The 14,753-nt window shown below is 41.3% G+C and overlaps 8 protein-coding genes across 8 annotated transcripts; 5 read left to right on the top strand and 3 right to left on the bottom strand.

Annotated features, from left to right (window-relative positions):
* Nucleotides 1–310: 310 nt before the first annotated feature.
* Nucleotides 311–2,016, top strand: Erasp (Endoplasmic reticulum stress-associated serine protease). The gene is made up of 4 exons (XM_017141107.3): nucleotides 311–530; nucleotides 590–635; nucleotides 882–1,060; nucleotides 1,117–2,016. The coding sequence occupies exons 1-4, from the start codon at nucleotides 314–316 to the stop codon at nucleotides 1,554–1,556; spliced, it is 882 nt and encodes a 293-aa protein (XP_016996596.3). The 5' UTR covers nucleotides 311–313; the 3' UTR covers nucleotides 1,557–2,016.
* A 150-nt stretch (nucleotides 2,017–2,166) lies between these two features.
* Nucleotides 2,167–3,269, top strand: LOC108057039 (serine protease grass). The gene is made up of 4 exons (XM_017141110.3): nucleotides 2,167–2,427; nucleotides 2,487–2,526; nucleotides 2,590–2,765; nucleotides 2,832–3,269. The coding sequence occupies exons 1-4, from the start codon at nucleotides 2,205–2,207 to the stop codon at nucleotides 3,227–3,229; spliced, it is 837 nt and encodes a 278-aa protein (XP_016996599.2). The 5' UTR covers nucleotides 2,167–2,204; the 3' UTR covers nucleotides 3,230–3,269.
* A 1,123-nt stretch (nucleotides 3,270–4,392) lies between these two features.
* Nucleotides 4,393–5,562, top strand: LOC108057029 (CLIP domain-containing serine protease HP8). Its single transcript, XM_017141099.3, has 4 exons — nucleotides 4,393–4,619; nucleotides 4,716–4,761; nucleotides 4,848–4,999; nucleotides 5,062–5,562. Exons 1-4 carry the CDS (start codon nucleotides 4,424–4,426, stop codon nucleotides 5,514–5,516), a joined length of 849 nt encoding a protein of 282 aa, XP_016996588.2. The 5' UTR covers nucleotides 4,393–4,423; the 3' UTR covers nucleotides 5,517–5,562.
* A 132-nt stretch (nucleotides 5,563–5,694) lies between these two features.
* On the top strand, nucleotides 5,695–6,890 carry LOC108057030 (mast cell protease 1A). The gene is made up of 4 exons (XM_017141101.3): nucleotides 5,695–6,077; nucleotides 6,134–6,179; nucleotides 6,238–6,392; nucleotides 6,450–6,890. The coding sequence occupies exons 1-4, from the start codon at nucleotides 5,825–5,827 to the stop codon at nucleotides 6,881–6,883; spliced, it is 888 nt and encodes a 295-aa protein (XP_016996590.2). The 5' UTR covers nucleotides 5,695–5,824; the 3' UTR covers nucleotides 6,884–6,890.
* A 335-nt stretch (nucleotides 6,891–7,225) lies between these two features.
* LOC108057036 (melanization protease 1) lies at nucleotides 7,226–8,402 on the top strand. The gene is made up of 4 exons (XM_017141106.3): nucleotides 7,226–7,456; nucleotides 7,516–7,561; nucleotides 7,617–7,795; nucleotides 7,858–8,402. Exons 1-4 carry the CDS (start codon nucleotides 7,240–7,242, stop codon nucleotides 8,325–8,327), a joined length of 912 nt encoding a protein of 303 aa, XP_016996595.2. The 5' UTR covers nucleotides 7,226–7,239; the 3' UTR covers nucleotides 8,328–8,402.
* Nucleotides 8,403–9,322: 920 nt separating this feature from the next.
* Nucleotides 9,323–9,760, bottom strand: LOC108057032 (uncharacterized). The gene has a single exon (XM_017141103.3). It carries the CDS (start codon nucleotides 9,675–9,677, stop codon nucleotides 9,540–9,542), a length of 138 nt encoding a protein of 45 aa, XP_016996592.2. The 5' UTR covers nucleotides 9,678–9,760; the 3' UTR covers nucleotides 9,323–9,539.
* A 139-nt stretch (nucleotides 9,761–9,899) lies between these two features.
* On the bottom strand, nucleotides 9,900–10,462 carry LOC123002716 (uncharacterized). Its single transcript, XM_070213114.1, has 2 exons — nucleotides 10,204–10,462; nucleotides 9,900–10,142 (listed from the first exon to the last, which is right to left on the bottom strand). Exons 1-2 carry the CDS (start codon nucleotides 10,377–10,379, stop codon nucleotides 10,112–10,114), a joined length of 207 nt encoding a protein of 68 aa, XP_070069215.1. The 5' UTR covers nucleotides 10,380–10,462; the 3' UTR covers nucleotides 9,900–10,111.
* Nucleotides 10,463–11,213: 751 nt separating this feature from the next.
* LOC108057031 (uncharacterized) lies at nucleotides 11,214–11,769 on the bottom strand. Its single transcript, XM_017141102.3, has 3 exons — nucleotides 11,723–11,769; nucleotides 11,463–11,656; nucleotides 11,214–11,409 (listed from the first exon to the last, which is right to left on the bottom strand). The coding sequence occupies exons 1-3, from the start codon at nucleotides 11,767–11,769 to the stop codon at nucleotides 11,300–11,302; spliced, it is 351 nt and encodes a 116-aa protein (XP_016996591.2). The 3' UTR covers nucleotides 11,214–11,299.
* Nucleotides 11,770–14,753: the final 2,984 nt, after the last annotated feature.

The following is a 14,753-nucleotide window of genomic DNA, read 5'->3' on the forward strand; positions in this document are numbered from 1 at the left end:
TGCCTTTCGAAACGGTCCATAGAAAAATGTACGAAAGAATGCTTGTCTGCGTTATTAAAAAGTTATCATAATTTTACTTAGAGGTCGAAGTGTCAGGAAATATATTTTTAAAGGAACGACAGTAAAAGTTTGAAAAACTTTTGATTACACTTTATTATTATTTGAACGCTTGATCTATAAGAGTATTCATGCGTTGGGGTTTTCCGACGTATTTATTATACTAGAAAATAAAGATAAGCTTTATGAGAGAGGAGCAAGAATATATAATAATGATCGCCGGTCAGCCTCGACAGTTCAGTTTCAGTTCTTAAAGATGCGGGATGTTTTTATAGCACTCATAGTACTTGTAATCGGGCATTTCTGTCCTCTGACTAATGGTGCATTTTTGGAAGCAAACTGCGGAGTTGCCAGCGGGACGTCTAACTTTAGAATATCCGGTGGCCAGGATGCGATAATAAACTCAAATCCGTGGATGGCTTTCATCCACTCCTCCACTAAACTAATTTGCGGAGGCACTCTCATCACCCAGCGTGGGTATTTGTGGCTCGAGAATTTCTTTACAGTCGATAACAACAAATTTTCCAATTAGGTTTTGTCCTGACAGCAGCACACTGTCTTTACGAAGGAATGGCTGTGTAAGTAAAAAGTTAACCAAGGTATATACAAATTAAATTTAAGACAAAACCATCGTCTCGTAAAACAAATTTGAGAGCAGTTCGCCTTGATTTCAAGAATGTTTCTTCTTGAATAAAGGAATGATCTTGGTTATTTATGTTCTTAATGAATGCATAGAACAATCCAAGTGATTTGCCATAAAATTTCCTTTAAATCAGTTTAATTTTTTAATAATTGGTATTTTAAAACTTTTTTGATTTGAACAGAAAGGTGCGCCTTGGGGAGTACGACGATACCACCACAGAGGACTGCGTCAACAAGGTCTGCATTCCGCAAACCGAAGAGTACAACGTCGACATGGGAATCCGGCATGGGAAATATTCCGAGTCAAGAAACCTGAACGACATCGCGCTTCTACGTCTGGATAGGTTTGTCACCTACAAAGGTTGTTTTAGGATTTGTGTCTTTAAAGTCCAAGTTACTCAATGTCTTAGTTTGCAGACCACATCAAACCCATCTGCATAATCTTGGACACCTCGAAAAGGCACGTTGTTCAAAGTATGCAGTGGTTTATTGCCACGGGATGGGGTGAGACCAAAACGAACCGGACCAAAGGAGCTCTGCAGACCGTGACGCTCCAGCGTTTTGATCCGAAGCTTTGCTTTGAGTCTCTGGGCAGGATGGTGCAGGAGAACCAGTTCTGCGCCGGAAGCCATGGAGGCGACACCTGCAGCGGCGACTCCGGCGGTCCCCTCATCCGGGAAGTAAGCCACATGCGGGTGGTACGAAACGTGCAGTTTGGAGTGGTCAGCTACGGCAGTACTGGTTGCACCGGCATCGGGGTCTACACGGACGTCTATAGCTACACGAATTGGATCGCACAAGTAGTGCGGGAAAATACCCATTTACCGGCACCAAGGTTGCCGAATAATTTATATTGACAAATATATGGGAGTTATAGGTACTACCTGCAATGGGAACAAGACTTTTGGGAAAGCTTCATCGCGATAGCTTTAAAACTAAGATACTAGATCGCTTAGAAACGGACAGACGGACATGGCTCTTGGTGGTAAAAATAAATATACTTTATGTGGTCGGAAAGGTCTTATTCACTACTTTGCAAACTTATGACTGAAATTATAATATACTTTGTAAGGTTATTTCATGATTGTGAAACCTTTGATTACTAACCTTTTTGCGATACCGGATATTTCGCGTTGAAGGGTGGTCGTAAATCAAAATACGTTCGGATTCTAAACTTTCTTTTTTTTCAAGATGCCATCCGCATCGTTAATCTGCTTTGGGATGTTATCTCTGAGAAGGTCTACTGTGATCTTGACCTTAGCCATTTCCTCATGGCGTTCAATATTACCTTTTCTAGATAAGTACTAACTGCACGTTATAAATGTACCATGTAAAGGAAAGCTCTATCTGAAATAAAATAAAAAAAGTCCAACAAATTTCTTGCGGTGGATTGAGCATCGCATCAAATTCCATTGAATTGCATTTCTGATAAGCTCCGCTTGAATCTCATTTAACGAGAAACGCCAGCTGCAGAGAGTTCAGTAACCACGATTCCGCCTCGCGAAATGAGGACAATATCGGCTGGGATTTTCATTGTCGTCGGCCTGCTTCTGCAGGATCAGGTGCTCGCCTCCTATTTTCTGAATCCAACCTGCGGGATTTCCTACGAGTCCAATGTGTCTGTACGGATAGTTCGCGGAAAAGAAGCCATAATAAAATCAGCTCCATTTATGGCCTATTTGTACTACAACTCCGAACTCTATTGCGGCGGAACTATCATCACCCAAAGTTTGTATTTTAAAAGTCCTTAGATCTGAAAACTATGTCCTATATATATCTATTTTCAGGATACGTCTTAACGGCCGCTCACTGTATGAGAACCTATCTGTAAGTACTCCACTTATTTCACCAAATCTTCTGGTTAATAAGTTTTTGTTTTCCCGACTTCAGAAAGGTCCGACTGGGAGAACATGATATTAGATCGGATCCCGACTGTCAGAACGGCAATTGTTCTCCTTCCGTTGAGGAGTTTGACATTCAGACGGCCACCAAGCATCGACACTTTAGTAGGACCCTAGCCAACGACATTGCTCTGCTAAAGCTGAGCAGGAATATCATATTCAATGGTGGGTGGGGTTAAAAAATAAACTAAAAATTATTAAAAACTAATTATTTATTATTTTCCCCCACAGTCCACATTCAGCCGATCTGCCTGCTCTTGAATCCGGCAGCTGCACCTAATGTAAATGAGTACCAGGCCTTCGGGTGGGGCCAAACCGCCACCAATCGAGCATCCGATGTGCTCCAGACTACCAAACTATCCCGCTACGACAACAACTACTGCCGCATGGTGCTCCCTATGCCGATCACCCGGAATCAGATTTGTGTGGGGTTCCAGAGTTCGGACACCTGTTCCGGCGACTCCGGTGGACCTCTGGTGGTCAAAGTAAACTACGATGGTGTAATCCGCAACCTTCAGCTGGGCATCGTAAGCTTTGGCGAAGATAAGTGTCGCAGTCCGGGGGTCTATACATTTGTTCCGAACTACATTGATTGGATACGACAGGTTATTCTGACAAATGGATCTTGAAACGTATTGTTCCGTAAACCAATAAACGTAGTTCTGTGTAAGCTATTAAAGTTCCGAAGGCGAGAAATACTTAGAATTCTTGGAATATTGATGGGGCTGATAAGACCAACTGGAGCCTACTTAACCAGCATCGCCAGTTGCAATGAGTTCAGTAACTTCGAATACCTCAAGTGAAATGAGGACTTTCTCGGTTTGGTTTGCTATTAGCCTCTGTCTAGTTCTTCATCAGCTGGTTTGCGGCTACTTTCTGAATCCCATCTGCGGGGTTTCCTATGAACCCTATATAAGCTCAAGGATCACGAACGGCAGAGAAGCCTTTATAAGATCGGCTCCTATTTATATATTATATTTTTGGGAAAAACATTAAAAATATTTAAATCTCAAGTGGCAATACATTATTATATCTTTTTTATTCCCCAGTTCACATCCAGCCCGTTTGCTTGGTACTTAGTCCCTCCAGTGTGCCCAATGTGGATGAATATCAGGTTTTTGGGTGGGGTAAAACGGTGACACATTATAATTCCAATGTGCTGCAGACCACAGTACTCACGCGTTACAGTCTTGAATACTGTAGGCTGAATCTTGAAGCGCCAGTCACCCAAAACCAGATTTGCGCTGGTCACGTGGAACGGGACACCTGTAACGGAGACTCCGGCGGACCTCTCGTGACGAAGGTGAACTTCGACGGAGTCAATCGCTACCTGCAGCTGGGCATCGTGAGCTTCGGCCCGAATAGATGTAGAAGTCCAGGAGTCTATACATTTGTGCCGAATTACATTGATTGGCTTCGCAGGGCGATGAGGTCCCTTGGAAATTAATATCCAATAATAACTGTTTTTATTATATTCGATATATTTTATGCAAACCAAGTAAACAAAGAACGTTGGTTAAATGATTTTATTGAGTTCTCCATTTAATCTGTCTGAATTTAAGGACACAAAGTTTGTAATTATGTTAGAATAATTAAAAAATCTCAGATCTCGCGGAACTCCGCGCTGTGTTTTAAATAAATTTCTTCGTGATAGCCATCGTTCAAAAGAAATGTTTTTATGTTTTCAAGTGAATCATCAGCTTGACCCGTAATGTCCGCTCTCTGCTGATAACGTTCATAGGGGAAACCGAGAATGATTTTTACAGGCGCTGAATGCCGAAAGAATTTCAGTATTTCAGTATGTAAGCGTTGATTGGATCGCAATGAACAGCGCATTAACTGCGATCACAGTGCTCGTCAGCCTGCTTGTTATCTTTTTGAACGGATCTGTTTACGGATCGGTGAGTTTTCTGTACAATGACTGCGGAACAAACTACCAGGAATCGGGACCGGGTCCCTGGACGGCTTTATTGCACGAGAACGGGGCCATCTTTTGTGCCGGAACACTGATCACTAAATGTATGTAAGACCACTAAATAATCTTGGGGTTTTGAAGAAACATCAGCACGAAATCAAAATCTAAAGAAAGATATTACCTTTAAAAATTCGTTACAGACTTTATACTGACTGCAGCGAACTGCATTAAAACTAATGCCATCGTGTAAGTACTTGAAGTGTTTAAGCACTAAAACTAAAACAGTTCAGTTAATTGAATTAACTTAATTTATTTAATTTCGTTCTTTGCAGAAAAGTTCGCTTGGGGGAGTACGGAAGGAAACTTCCTAGTTTGGCTGAAGATCATTTGGTGCAATTATCTCTAAGGTACCGATACTTCAATAATCAATCGAGTGCCAATGACATTGGTCTACTGAAACTGACCAAGGAAGTGCAGTTTAAAGGTGGGTAGTTTGGCAAATAATTTATTCCGCGGCTGTTTCTTGATTGCAAGTGAATTTTACAGACTACATAAAGCCGATCTGCATTATTTCGGGCTCAAATTCGCGACCAAAGGAATTCATTGGATACGCCTGGAACCAGTTAATGACGGATATTCAAGCAAATACGAGTATCTATGGGACAAAGGAGTTTGTGCCCATTCGCATTGAACCCAAGCGCGACTGCAAAGATATTGACTTCTACAGCCAGTTTTGTGCTGGCAATGTAGGAGATTCGCTGTCATGCGATGGACTATCCGGCTCGGCATTGGCTCAAAACCATAGATTTCCATACCAAAACCGATATGTTCAGTTTGGTATCGCTACCCTGAGCGATATGGATTGCCAGGAAGCACAGGGCTACACCAGCGTAACGGATTTCTACCTGTGGATTCAGGATGTGGTGACATTGTTCGAACATAATAAATATATGCCCAAGCACAGCTATTCGGCAAGTGCTACAAGTCAAAGGGTTTACTAAACTGAACACCTAATAAATATTACAACAAGTAATCCGTTTTAATGGCTTTATATTTTTATTGCTTAGACAATATTATTTAACTTTAACTTGCAATGTTTAAAGGAATTTAGAGAGTGTTTAGGCGTTGTTTTTATTAGTTTGCTGATAAGTTAATTCGTTTTTGCCGAACTAAGTCAGCGAATGCGACTTAATAAGTCAAGAAATGAAGAATGTCATCGCTGCTATTACTCTCGGATTTTTCCGAAATAAAGCCAGCGATAACGCTATATAAAAATTCGTTTTTGAGCTAGCGATATTAGTCTGTGAAGATGACTTGTCGCGTGATGAAGAGTGGCTTCGCTGTGTTCGCAGTAATCGTCTGCCTGGGGCTTCAGGTCCCTGGGACATCATCCCACTTGTTGGAGAAGGAGTGCGGTTTAAGTTCGGATGGTATGATGCCAAATCACCTAATAGCCTCGAGAATCGTGAATGGTAAACCTACGGGACGAGGAAAATATCCCTGGATGGCCTTTCTGCACACTCCCACCAACTTTAGATGCGCCGGATCTCTTATCAATCACTGTTCGTTGGCAAATTAATAGTATATTTTAAGCAACTAACGGAATTATACTTTTCAGGGTTCGTCTTGACTGCGGCTCATTGCTTTGAAGATGGGATACAATAGTACGAAACCTTCTTGATACATAAGTTTACCCTTTGCTAATAATGTCGTTCTTTTCAGCACTGTTCGCTTGGGTGAATACAATAGAGACGACAAGGAAGAGGGTGAAAGGGAGTACGATGTGGATATGACCTTGCCGCACATTCTCTACAATAAGAAAGATCTTTCCAATGACATCGGACTGCTGAGGCTCACCAGGCGGGTTGAGTACTTACGTGGGTAGAGAGATCGTTAGAGAGGAATTTTATGCTAATCGATGGTGTTTCTTGCAGCTCACATCCAACCCATCTGCCTGTTTGTAAATAGCCAGTTGAAGTGGCTGGTGGAAGAGGCCACCTGGTTTACGGCCACCGGCTGGGGGCAGACTTCTCCAAAAACGAACCCCCTTTCGAGTCGAATTCTCCAAGAACTGCGCATAAACCGCCGGAACCCAATTGATTGCGTCATGGAGTTTGCACAACGCTTGACTCCCAATCAAATCTGCGTCGGTAACGATGACGGTAATCTCTGCCGAGGAGATTCCGGGGGTCCCCAGGGCAGGTTGGTCGAGTTCTCAGGCGTGATGCGCTTTGTCCAGATGGGCATCGCAAGCTACACCCAAGAAAACTGCGTCAATGTGAGCATTATCACAGATGTCGTGAGCTATGCCGAGTGGATCTACTGGTCGGTGAAGTTTAATGAGCCACAAGAGCTAGACGATTACTAGAAAAGCGATTCAATGCTCTGTAATAATAACGCAATAAAAAGATACTTTTATCTAGAGTTTTTTTATTAATCTCTTAAAAAACGGCTACGGCTATATAGAAAATATACAAAATTCCAAGAAGAAACATTTAAATTTAACTTTATTTGGGCCCTACTTAGTCATGTTTGCAAAAAAACAATTAAAGAAACATCATTAAATAAAGAATTTTCGATGAGTCTTTATTATTATTTAATATTTTTCTACTGCGCATGGGTATTTCTTCGGATAAGGTCTCCTGATAAGAGTCTCTTCCAAGGGGCAATCAAAGTTTTCGTTGTGCCTCGCAGCATCAGTGCATGAGTATGACTTGCCACGCTATGACGAAAATCCTCATCGTTGGGATGGCAGTCCTCTGCCTATCCGTCGGAGTCCTAGGATTTAAGCCCCTGCTCTTGGAAGAGAATTGCGGATTCGAAAACCAAATATCCGCGAGAATCATGAACGGCCAAGCTGCCAAGTTGGGAGAAAATCCATGGATGGCTTATCTGAAAACTCCCAGTGGGTCCAAGTGTGCCGGAACCCTCATAAATCACTGTGAGTTGGCAAACCAAGCTCTCTTTCAGCTAAATAGCTACTTAAATATGTATTTTCAGGGTTCGTTTTAACGACGGCTCAGTGCATTCCCGACGATTTAGCAATGTAAGTTTTACAATCCTGATGTTTTCTTGAATTTAGTATTGTTCTTAATTTCCAGAACTGTTCGCCTGGGCGAGTACAACACGAAAACAAAGCATGATTGTGAGAATCGCAGGTGCCAGGGAGACGCCGAGGAGTACGAAGTGGACATGGCATTCAGGCATACGAAGTACAAGCCGAGTGAGCATCTCAATGACATCGGATTGTTGCGACTCGAGAGGAGGGTGGAGTATTTTGGTAGGTCAAGCAAACACCAGAATGAAAGTCGAGTGTAATCAAGATGATTCCCCCATCTGCAGCTCACATCCGGCCCATCTGTATTTTCGTGGACGAACGACTGAGGGATCATGTAAATCTGCTCACCTGGTTCACAACTGTCGGTTGGGGAAAGACTGCCGACAATAAGAGCAGCAACATCCTCCAGAAAATTGACATCAGTCGCCAACCCAAGGAGTTGTGCTCCGAGATCTTTGGCCACTCCTTGACCTCAGATCAGATCTGTGCTGGCAACCAAAACGGGGCCCTCTGCACTGGCGACCTTGGTGGTCCGCAGATGCGGCTAATGTGGCACAACAACCATGATCGTTATGTTCAACTGGGGATCGCCAGTTGGGTGAGCGATAAGTGTCTCAATGGAAGCATTTTCACGAATCTCTTGCCTCACGGTCACTGGATCGAACGCGTGGTAAGGCAGTTTGGACCTGTCCAAGATCTGCAGAGACCTTCAGCCACTATTCCGGACTTGCCCGACTTCTATCAACCCATTTAATTTCATGTCAAAAAACAAAGCTTTTCAATACCTATTCCTGATTTAAGAAACGGTCTATTTAAATTAATTTTTTTTTTAATAAATAATCGGGAAATTCAAATCTTATCAGCTTATTAATAATTCTGAGAACTGTTACGCCAGTATGTACTAAGCGTATTCAACCTTCTTATTTTTGATAAAAAGCGATTATTGAGAATAGTTACTTTTATGATGACTGTACGGGGCTTAAGCCCGAATAGTATACTACTAAGGAGGAAAGAATTTTGTATTTCACTCCCTTAGATGTTTTTACATTTTATAGAAGTAATATTTAATTTGGCAAAAAAATTATACATAAAGATAAAAATATAACAAAGATAAGTGGGCAATAATCCCAACTTCCAAGTGTTATAACCTAGAAACTGTCATAACAACCAAAATTCTACATTGAAATCCTGTTTGGTTGAAAACCTGGCTTAGCGCTGAAAATGTAAAATGTGTTTATTACTTACGTAAGAAAGAACCCAGTCGATATGGTAAGCGTTTGTACAATATTTCAAGATCAACATTATTTAAAAGTTATTTAATATGTATGTCTGAGCTACATGCTTTGTATACATTCAATATTAAAGAATATTACTAACCCGTTAATGTAAATGAGTTAATGTGTACCTTCAAAAAAAAACGTTACTAGTTTCCTTGAAAACACAGTTAGAAACACACTTGTTTCAATAACAAAATCGTGAGCTTCTAAATTGTGTCAGGAATAAAGAAAGAGATTCGTGCTGAAATCAACTCATGCTGGAGTACACGTGCTTATAACAAATACTTTTTTATAAACAAGCTCGGGTCGTTTAAAACTGCAACCCGTTTGAGGGGAATGCGGTAAACTTGCTAATCGATTTTTGTGGGCCTCTCCCGATCTCACACCATATGTTAAAAATAACAAATCAATCGACTTAACGGTTGATAACTCTATTCCAGTATCCAGTTTAAAAAATTCAAACTCTAAAATATTTGCTTTTTAAATAATTAATATATTGTTATATTATAAGGTTAAACATTTAGTATATACAACATAAGTTAAACTATTTTACGAGGGGACGAGTTTTGAAATGAACAGAATGCTTCCAGCGTTATCTTTGCAGTTAGCTGACATGACGTTGAATCGGCACTAAAAACAACCAGTTATTTTGGACTAGCTTCCATCGAAATCCAGAGATCCCGGCGGACTTAGTGCATCGTGTGCCTGGGGTGAATGTAGTGGGAGCCGGCGTTGGTGTCCTCCCGGTAAATGGCCGTCATCAGGATGAGGAGGCTGCCGGCGATCAAAGTTCTGAGAGCACTGTCAACAAATCGAATGATCTCCATGTTCTGCTGCTCGACAACTGGTTCGGGGGCTTAGCAATTAGCAATCTTCACGCGTCTGGTTTCCGAACGATACTGAGCTCTCAGCTCGAAAGCTTCTGGAATTTATTGCAGCTCAAAAACAGTGTGTTTTCCCCTGATGGGGAAACTGGCGTCGGATTGTGGGATTGACGGAGCAAGGGTAGTTTCCCAGTCGCCGACTTGGTATTGCCCCGATTTGCTGGCTCAGAACCATTTTACGATGCCACAAAAGTATGAATATCTTAACTGCATTCTTAAGTCAAAACAAATCAAAAACTTCTCCGCTACGAGATCGTTGACTGCCTCTGCCTCTCCGAGCTTTGCTATAAATCGAAATCAACTAACACTTTTTGGCATCGTCTACGTGCAAAGATTGCAAATCAGAGGCAGCTGCGCATTTCTTGGCTCATTGCTCTTTAGAACTGGCAGAGACTGGACTCGAGGAACCTGAAAGAATCGATTTAAATCGTGAACCTCTGAATATACATTGGTTTATTCCCCAACTCACCTCAAATAACGCTGGAACTTGGGGCTGTGGCAGAGTTCTGTGCAGCAGCGCCACATATTCCGCGAGATCTTTCGGTAAAGGGAAAGAGTATTTGCAGAGAGACTTTGGGAAATGCGAATGGGTTTCAGGGCCCAGTGCAGGGGAAAATCCCGTTCGACGTTCTGCATGTGCGGCATCCTTCGATGAGTTCTGCTTAAAGACTGAAAACGAAGGGAAAAACTATCTCAGGTAGGCCCAAGCAGCTGCTTTCTTTTCCCGCCTCGGATTTCGAGGGATAGGTCATGTCTGTGTGATCAGAATGGGGTGCGGAATTAGCTCTGTTTACCTACGATTCGCATTTTCGGCACAAAAGAAAATCATCTTAAGAGTATGAGCACTGGAAAAAACGTTGGATACTGAAGAAATAATGAAGAACAACATGACCCATAATTTCTTCAATAAGTGGTACAAGATATTGAAACCGACTCATCGAGAGATGCTGACTAAGAAAATCAGAATCACAATACCCTCTGCAAGGATATAAGAATTTAATTTCTTCGGGTTAGTAAGCTGATTTATTCATAAAAGAAATTACCTTATCTCCTTAAACATATACTCTCAGAGCTATAGTTGACCTCCTCACGATTGCAGTATATTTATCAACCAGTGACTGTTTCATTTTTTGTGCTTCCCTTTCGTATTACTCCCTGAGACTTCGATTTTTCCCTTTATACGTCTAACCCGATTTGTGCCCTAAATAACCCATAAAATGGTGGCTTAGCTAAGAAAATTACTTAAATATATTATCTTATAGTAAACAATCAGCCAGATCAGTAACAAAGTATAGACAGTCAATAGACAGATTAATCTAACATTTTTTCATTTCCTTTTTATTAATCGTGTAATTAATTTAAATGTGTAATTTTTTATATAGCAAGCAAGGTTAGGTTAAGGTCGCTTTGATAAGATAATGCTAATACTATGAAATAAATAGATTCGAAACACAACTTAAGTTCGGCATTAAATATTTTTAACATGAATAGTTTTTTGTTTTAACTATTTTGGAACTAAAATTTACTAAACACCAACTAGATTTATTCCCAAGTCAAGTCCCAAGTCAAATCGTCTGGGTCTCTATGCTGAGGGCATCCACCAGCTGAGTGATCCGTTGGGCCCTCGTTAATTTCCAGGATACGCAGGACAGGGCGGTGATAAAGAAGCCAATGGCTAGAAACCGGAATTTTAAATTGGATATAATTCCCGTTACTTCTGCCACTTACCCATTAGCAGTATGGCCTCGGAGGTCTCATCCTGCCAGGCTTTCGAAACAACACAGAGGAGTATAAAGCCGCTGAGCAGGCAGAAGGATCCCACTACAACGGCTAGTGTTATGAGAATTATCACCGGATCGTTCAGAGGTCCGTAGTCGAAGAGTGTTCGGCAGAGGGAGGGTTTTCGGGGCAGGGAAGTTCCACTGTCGAAGAATATTTAACTTATTTAGAACTAAAAACACTTTTTTCAAACACCGAGCACTACGAACCAGGCTTGTGAGTAGGTGGGAAGAATTGGAACAGCTCTGCACTCCATCGCGATCCTGAAGAAACTAAAGTTGGAGCTCCAGACTTTTGTTTTCTTTTTGGGTGGCTGACGGGGCCCTACTTCTCCACATTCTAAATTTAGCATTAGAACGGCTGACGATCGCAGACGCGTGTCTGAGTTTCGGAGGTAGGGTGCTATAGGATCTATTAATAGAGGTCTAGGAAACGGTTCGATCCGGCGGAACTAACTGAACAGATGCACTTCAGCTGGCCCTTCCTCCAGCCACACAATGCATCTATTTTCGTCTTTATTTCCTCCATTCAATTGAGCCCCAGAGTTCAATGCTCTGTTTGCTACATTTTGAGCTGTGGAAATCGAAGGGCCCGGCAAGTCTTGTTGTAATGCAATAAATCAACTTCATTACCGGGCGTGCAAAAGTCGGGGGCGTGGCCGCGGGGGCGAAACAAGTGCGAATCATTAACTCGATGTCTCGAAGTTCACGTTTCGCATGTGCCAAGGTAACGTTGACAACCGACACGCACAGCATTTCCCCCGCATTTTCATCATCTTCTCCTTCGCATTTTCCCATCTCCGGCGTAGTTATAGAAATATACTTATACTTGGCTGCTGCATTCAAGCGTGCTGTAAATTATGCAAAATAACGACGTCAAAGTTTCAATATAATGAAGCCAACACGGTGGGTGGGGTGGCTTTGGTCCCCCAGGATGGGGAATAATATAGTCTGAAATTTCATCCCTAATGCTTCTATGCTATTAAGGCAAATGAGGAACGGAAGGCAACTTGGGTTTTAAAACGTATGAATTGGTAAATTGAAGGAAATAAGCATGGAACAATGTTGAGAACCCTTTATATATCGTTTCTTTATCAAGTGGTTTTAATGTATTTTTAAGATTTAAGTAATCATTCCTTTGATCCTTAAACAAGACAGATTTTTTAATGGATGATTAATCTATTTACTCGAATTTATATTTCTTTAGAAGCCCGATAACTTTTATTAAATAAATTAAAAGTTTCTGACCTTAGAAATTCCAACTTTTTAATATTTTTCCTCCCTTTAGTTTGGCATGAGGCTTATATGGCCTCCCGTTATCGCTGGACCGACACTCAATCACTGCCCCCGGAACCCTGGAAGACATAAAAATCAAATCGAAGCCGTAGCCATAAACAATTATGAACTTTGTTGCACATTGTTGGCCACACATGGCCACACGGATCCTGCTCCTTGTCGTCGCCTTGGTTACATTGTAAAACGTTTTATTGTCGCCGCCAGCTGGCGACGATTTGTTGGCAGCAGCGCACCGCCATCAACCGTCAAACCTCCCAACCACCCACTAAAAACCACCGAATCCACCAGAGGTGACAACTCGTCTTTTTTGCGACCTTTTTTAAGCGAACTTGGGGGAAGAAAGCAGAGTCCAAAGTGTTAAAAAGAATCAGATGTTGACTTTTTAAATCACAGTTTTAAACAGCTACAAATATTTATTTATCTTTTTAGAAAATACAATTACTTAATAAAGTAAATACAATAAATACATATTAATTCCCTTTATTTTTCTTGCTGTTTACTTTATAATTTGCAATTGTTCAAAAGATTGTTAATAGTTCCTTAGTCAATTTTTAACATTTCATTAAATTAAAAAAACTTTCAAATGAAAAAATTAAGCATAATTAGGTGTTAGGTATAAATATATTATTTTTAAGACCTTATTTGCTCATCACTAATCGAACCCACCCTAAAAATCGGATCTCAAGGTGTGAGCCGGCGGCACGACGACAACTGTTATGCTTATCGGATGCTTTCTGAATAAGAATAAGAATTCGGATGCGGATGTGGATGTGGAATCGAGTGCGGGATCCAGGAGCTGCGGCAAATTGCTGCTGATTGTCAGGTTCAGGCGACGCTGCGTAAATAACTGAAAGCGGTCCGAGGTGCCAACTGCCTTTGAGCCGGACCCAAAAGTTTGGCCAGCACATTAGACGGCGGATGGGCAAACTTCGGACCGATTAACTTGGCAGTTGGGAGGAGGGAGTTGGAAAGGGAGGTGGGAAGTTGGCCTTAGGATTGTGATGCTGGAAATCTTATCGCCGCACAAGAACCCGTTCCGTTTTAGTGCCGCAATCAGCGCTGTTCACTTGCAATGGCCGTGGCAGGACAAATATTTTACTTTTACTCTTTCGCGTCCGCTGCGAGATTCCATTTTTTTGCCGTCTCCGTTTCTGACTTTAACTTTTCACCCCCTTGCCCAAAGTTGAGCCCTATAATGCGCTGCAAAAGTGTGCCAAAGACGCTGACAGCGAAATCAAACACAAGGCGTGCGGAACGAGGTATACTTATACTTATATATATGGCCAAACAGCGGAGAAGATCCGACAGAAGGTCCGAGGAAAGGATGCACAAAGTTAAAATTAAATTAGCGTTTTTTCAGACTCCGCTGGGTAGCAGGGCTGCCAGAAGTTCGGTCATTCTGGGCCACGGAATTAAGTCCAAGGGCACTCGGTTCCCTGGGGAGAGCAGGGTATCTCTAGGTCGAATCCGAATCCGAATCCTTCCCGCTAACAAGGTATTCACATCCCAGCGCCACTGTCAGTCACTGGCTGCTACTTAGCCAAATTAAAATTGCAGAGCTCTTTTTATACTCTCTCTGAGGTCGAGCTACTTCAACCACAAGTATTGGGCGTACTTAAAAATTCTTTAAAAAAATTACAATATATTCATGGTTTTTTAGAAATAATATGAATATAATTTAAGTTGGTCTATATAAAATAATCCTTTTATACTTAAGAATTTTTAAAAACAATTTAGTGACTATAGTCTGTATACAGATTTTATTTTAAACCACACCCTTTTTTTCTTTGTAGACTGAGATTGTGTTAAAAAACAATGTAGAAGAAAAAAAATAAATTAATTTAAATTTAAAATTAATAAAAAAGCAACAGTTTTAAACTAAAAACTTTCAATAAAATTAGGAAAAATACAATTGCGAAAGAGCATAGCTTTTTCGTCAAACGCA

The sequence above is a fragment of the Drosophila takahashii genome, chromosome 2R (assembly GCF_030179915.1).
Source record: "Drosophila takahashii strain IR98-3 E-12201 chromosome 2R, DtakHiC1v2, whole genome shotgun sequence".
NCBI lineage: Eukaryota > Metazoa > Arthropoda > Insecta > Diptera > Drosophilidae > Drosophila > Drosophila takahashii.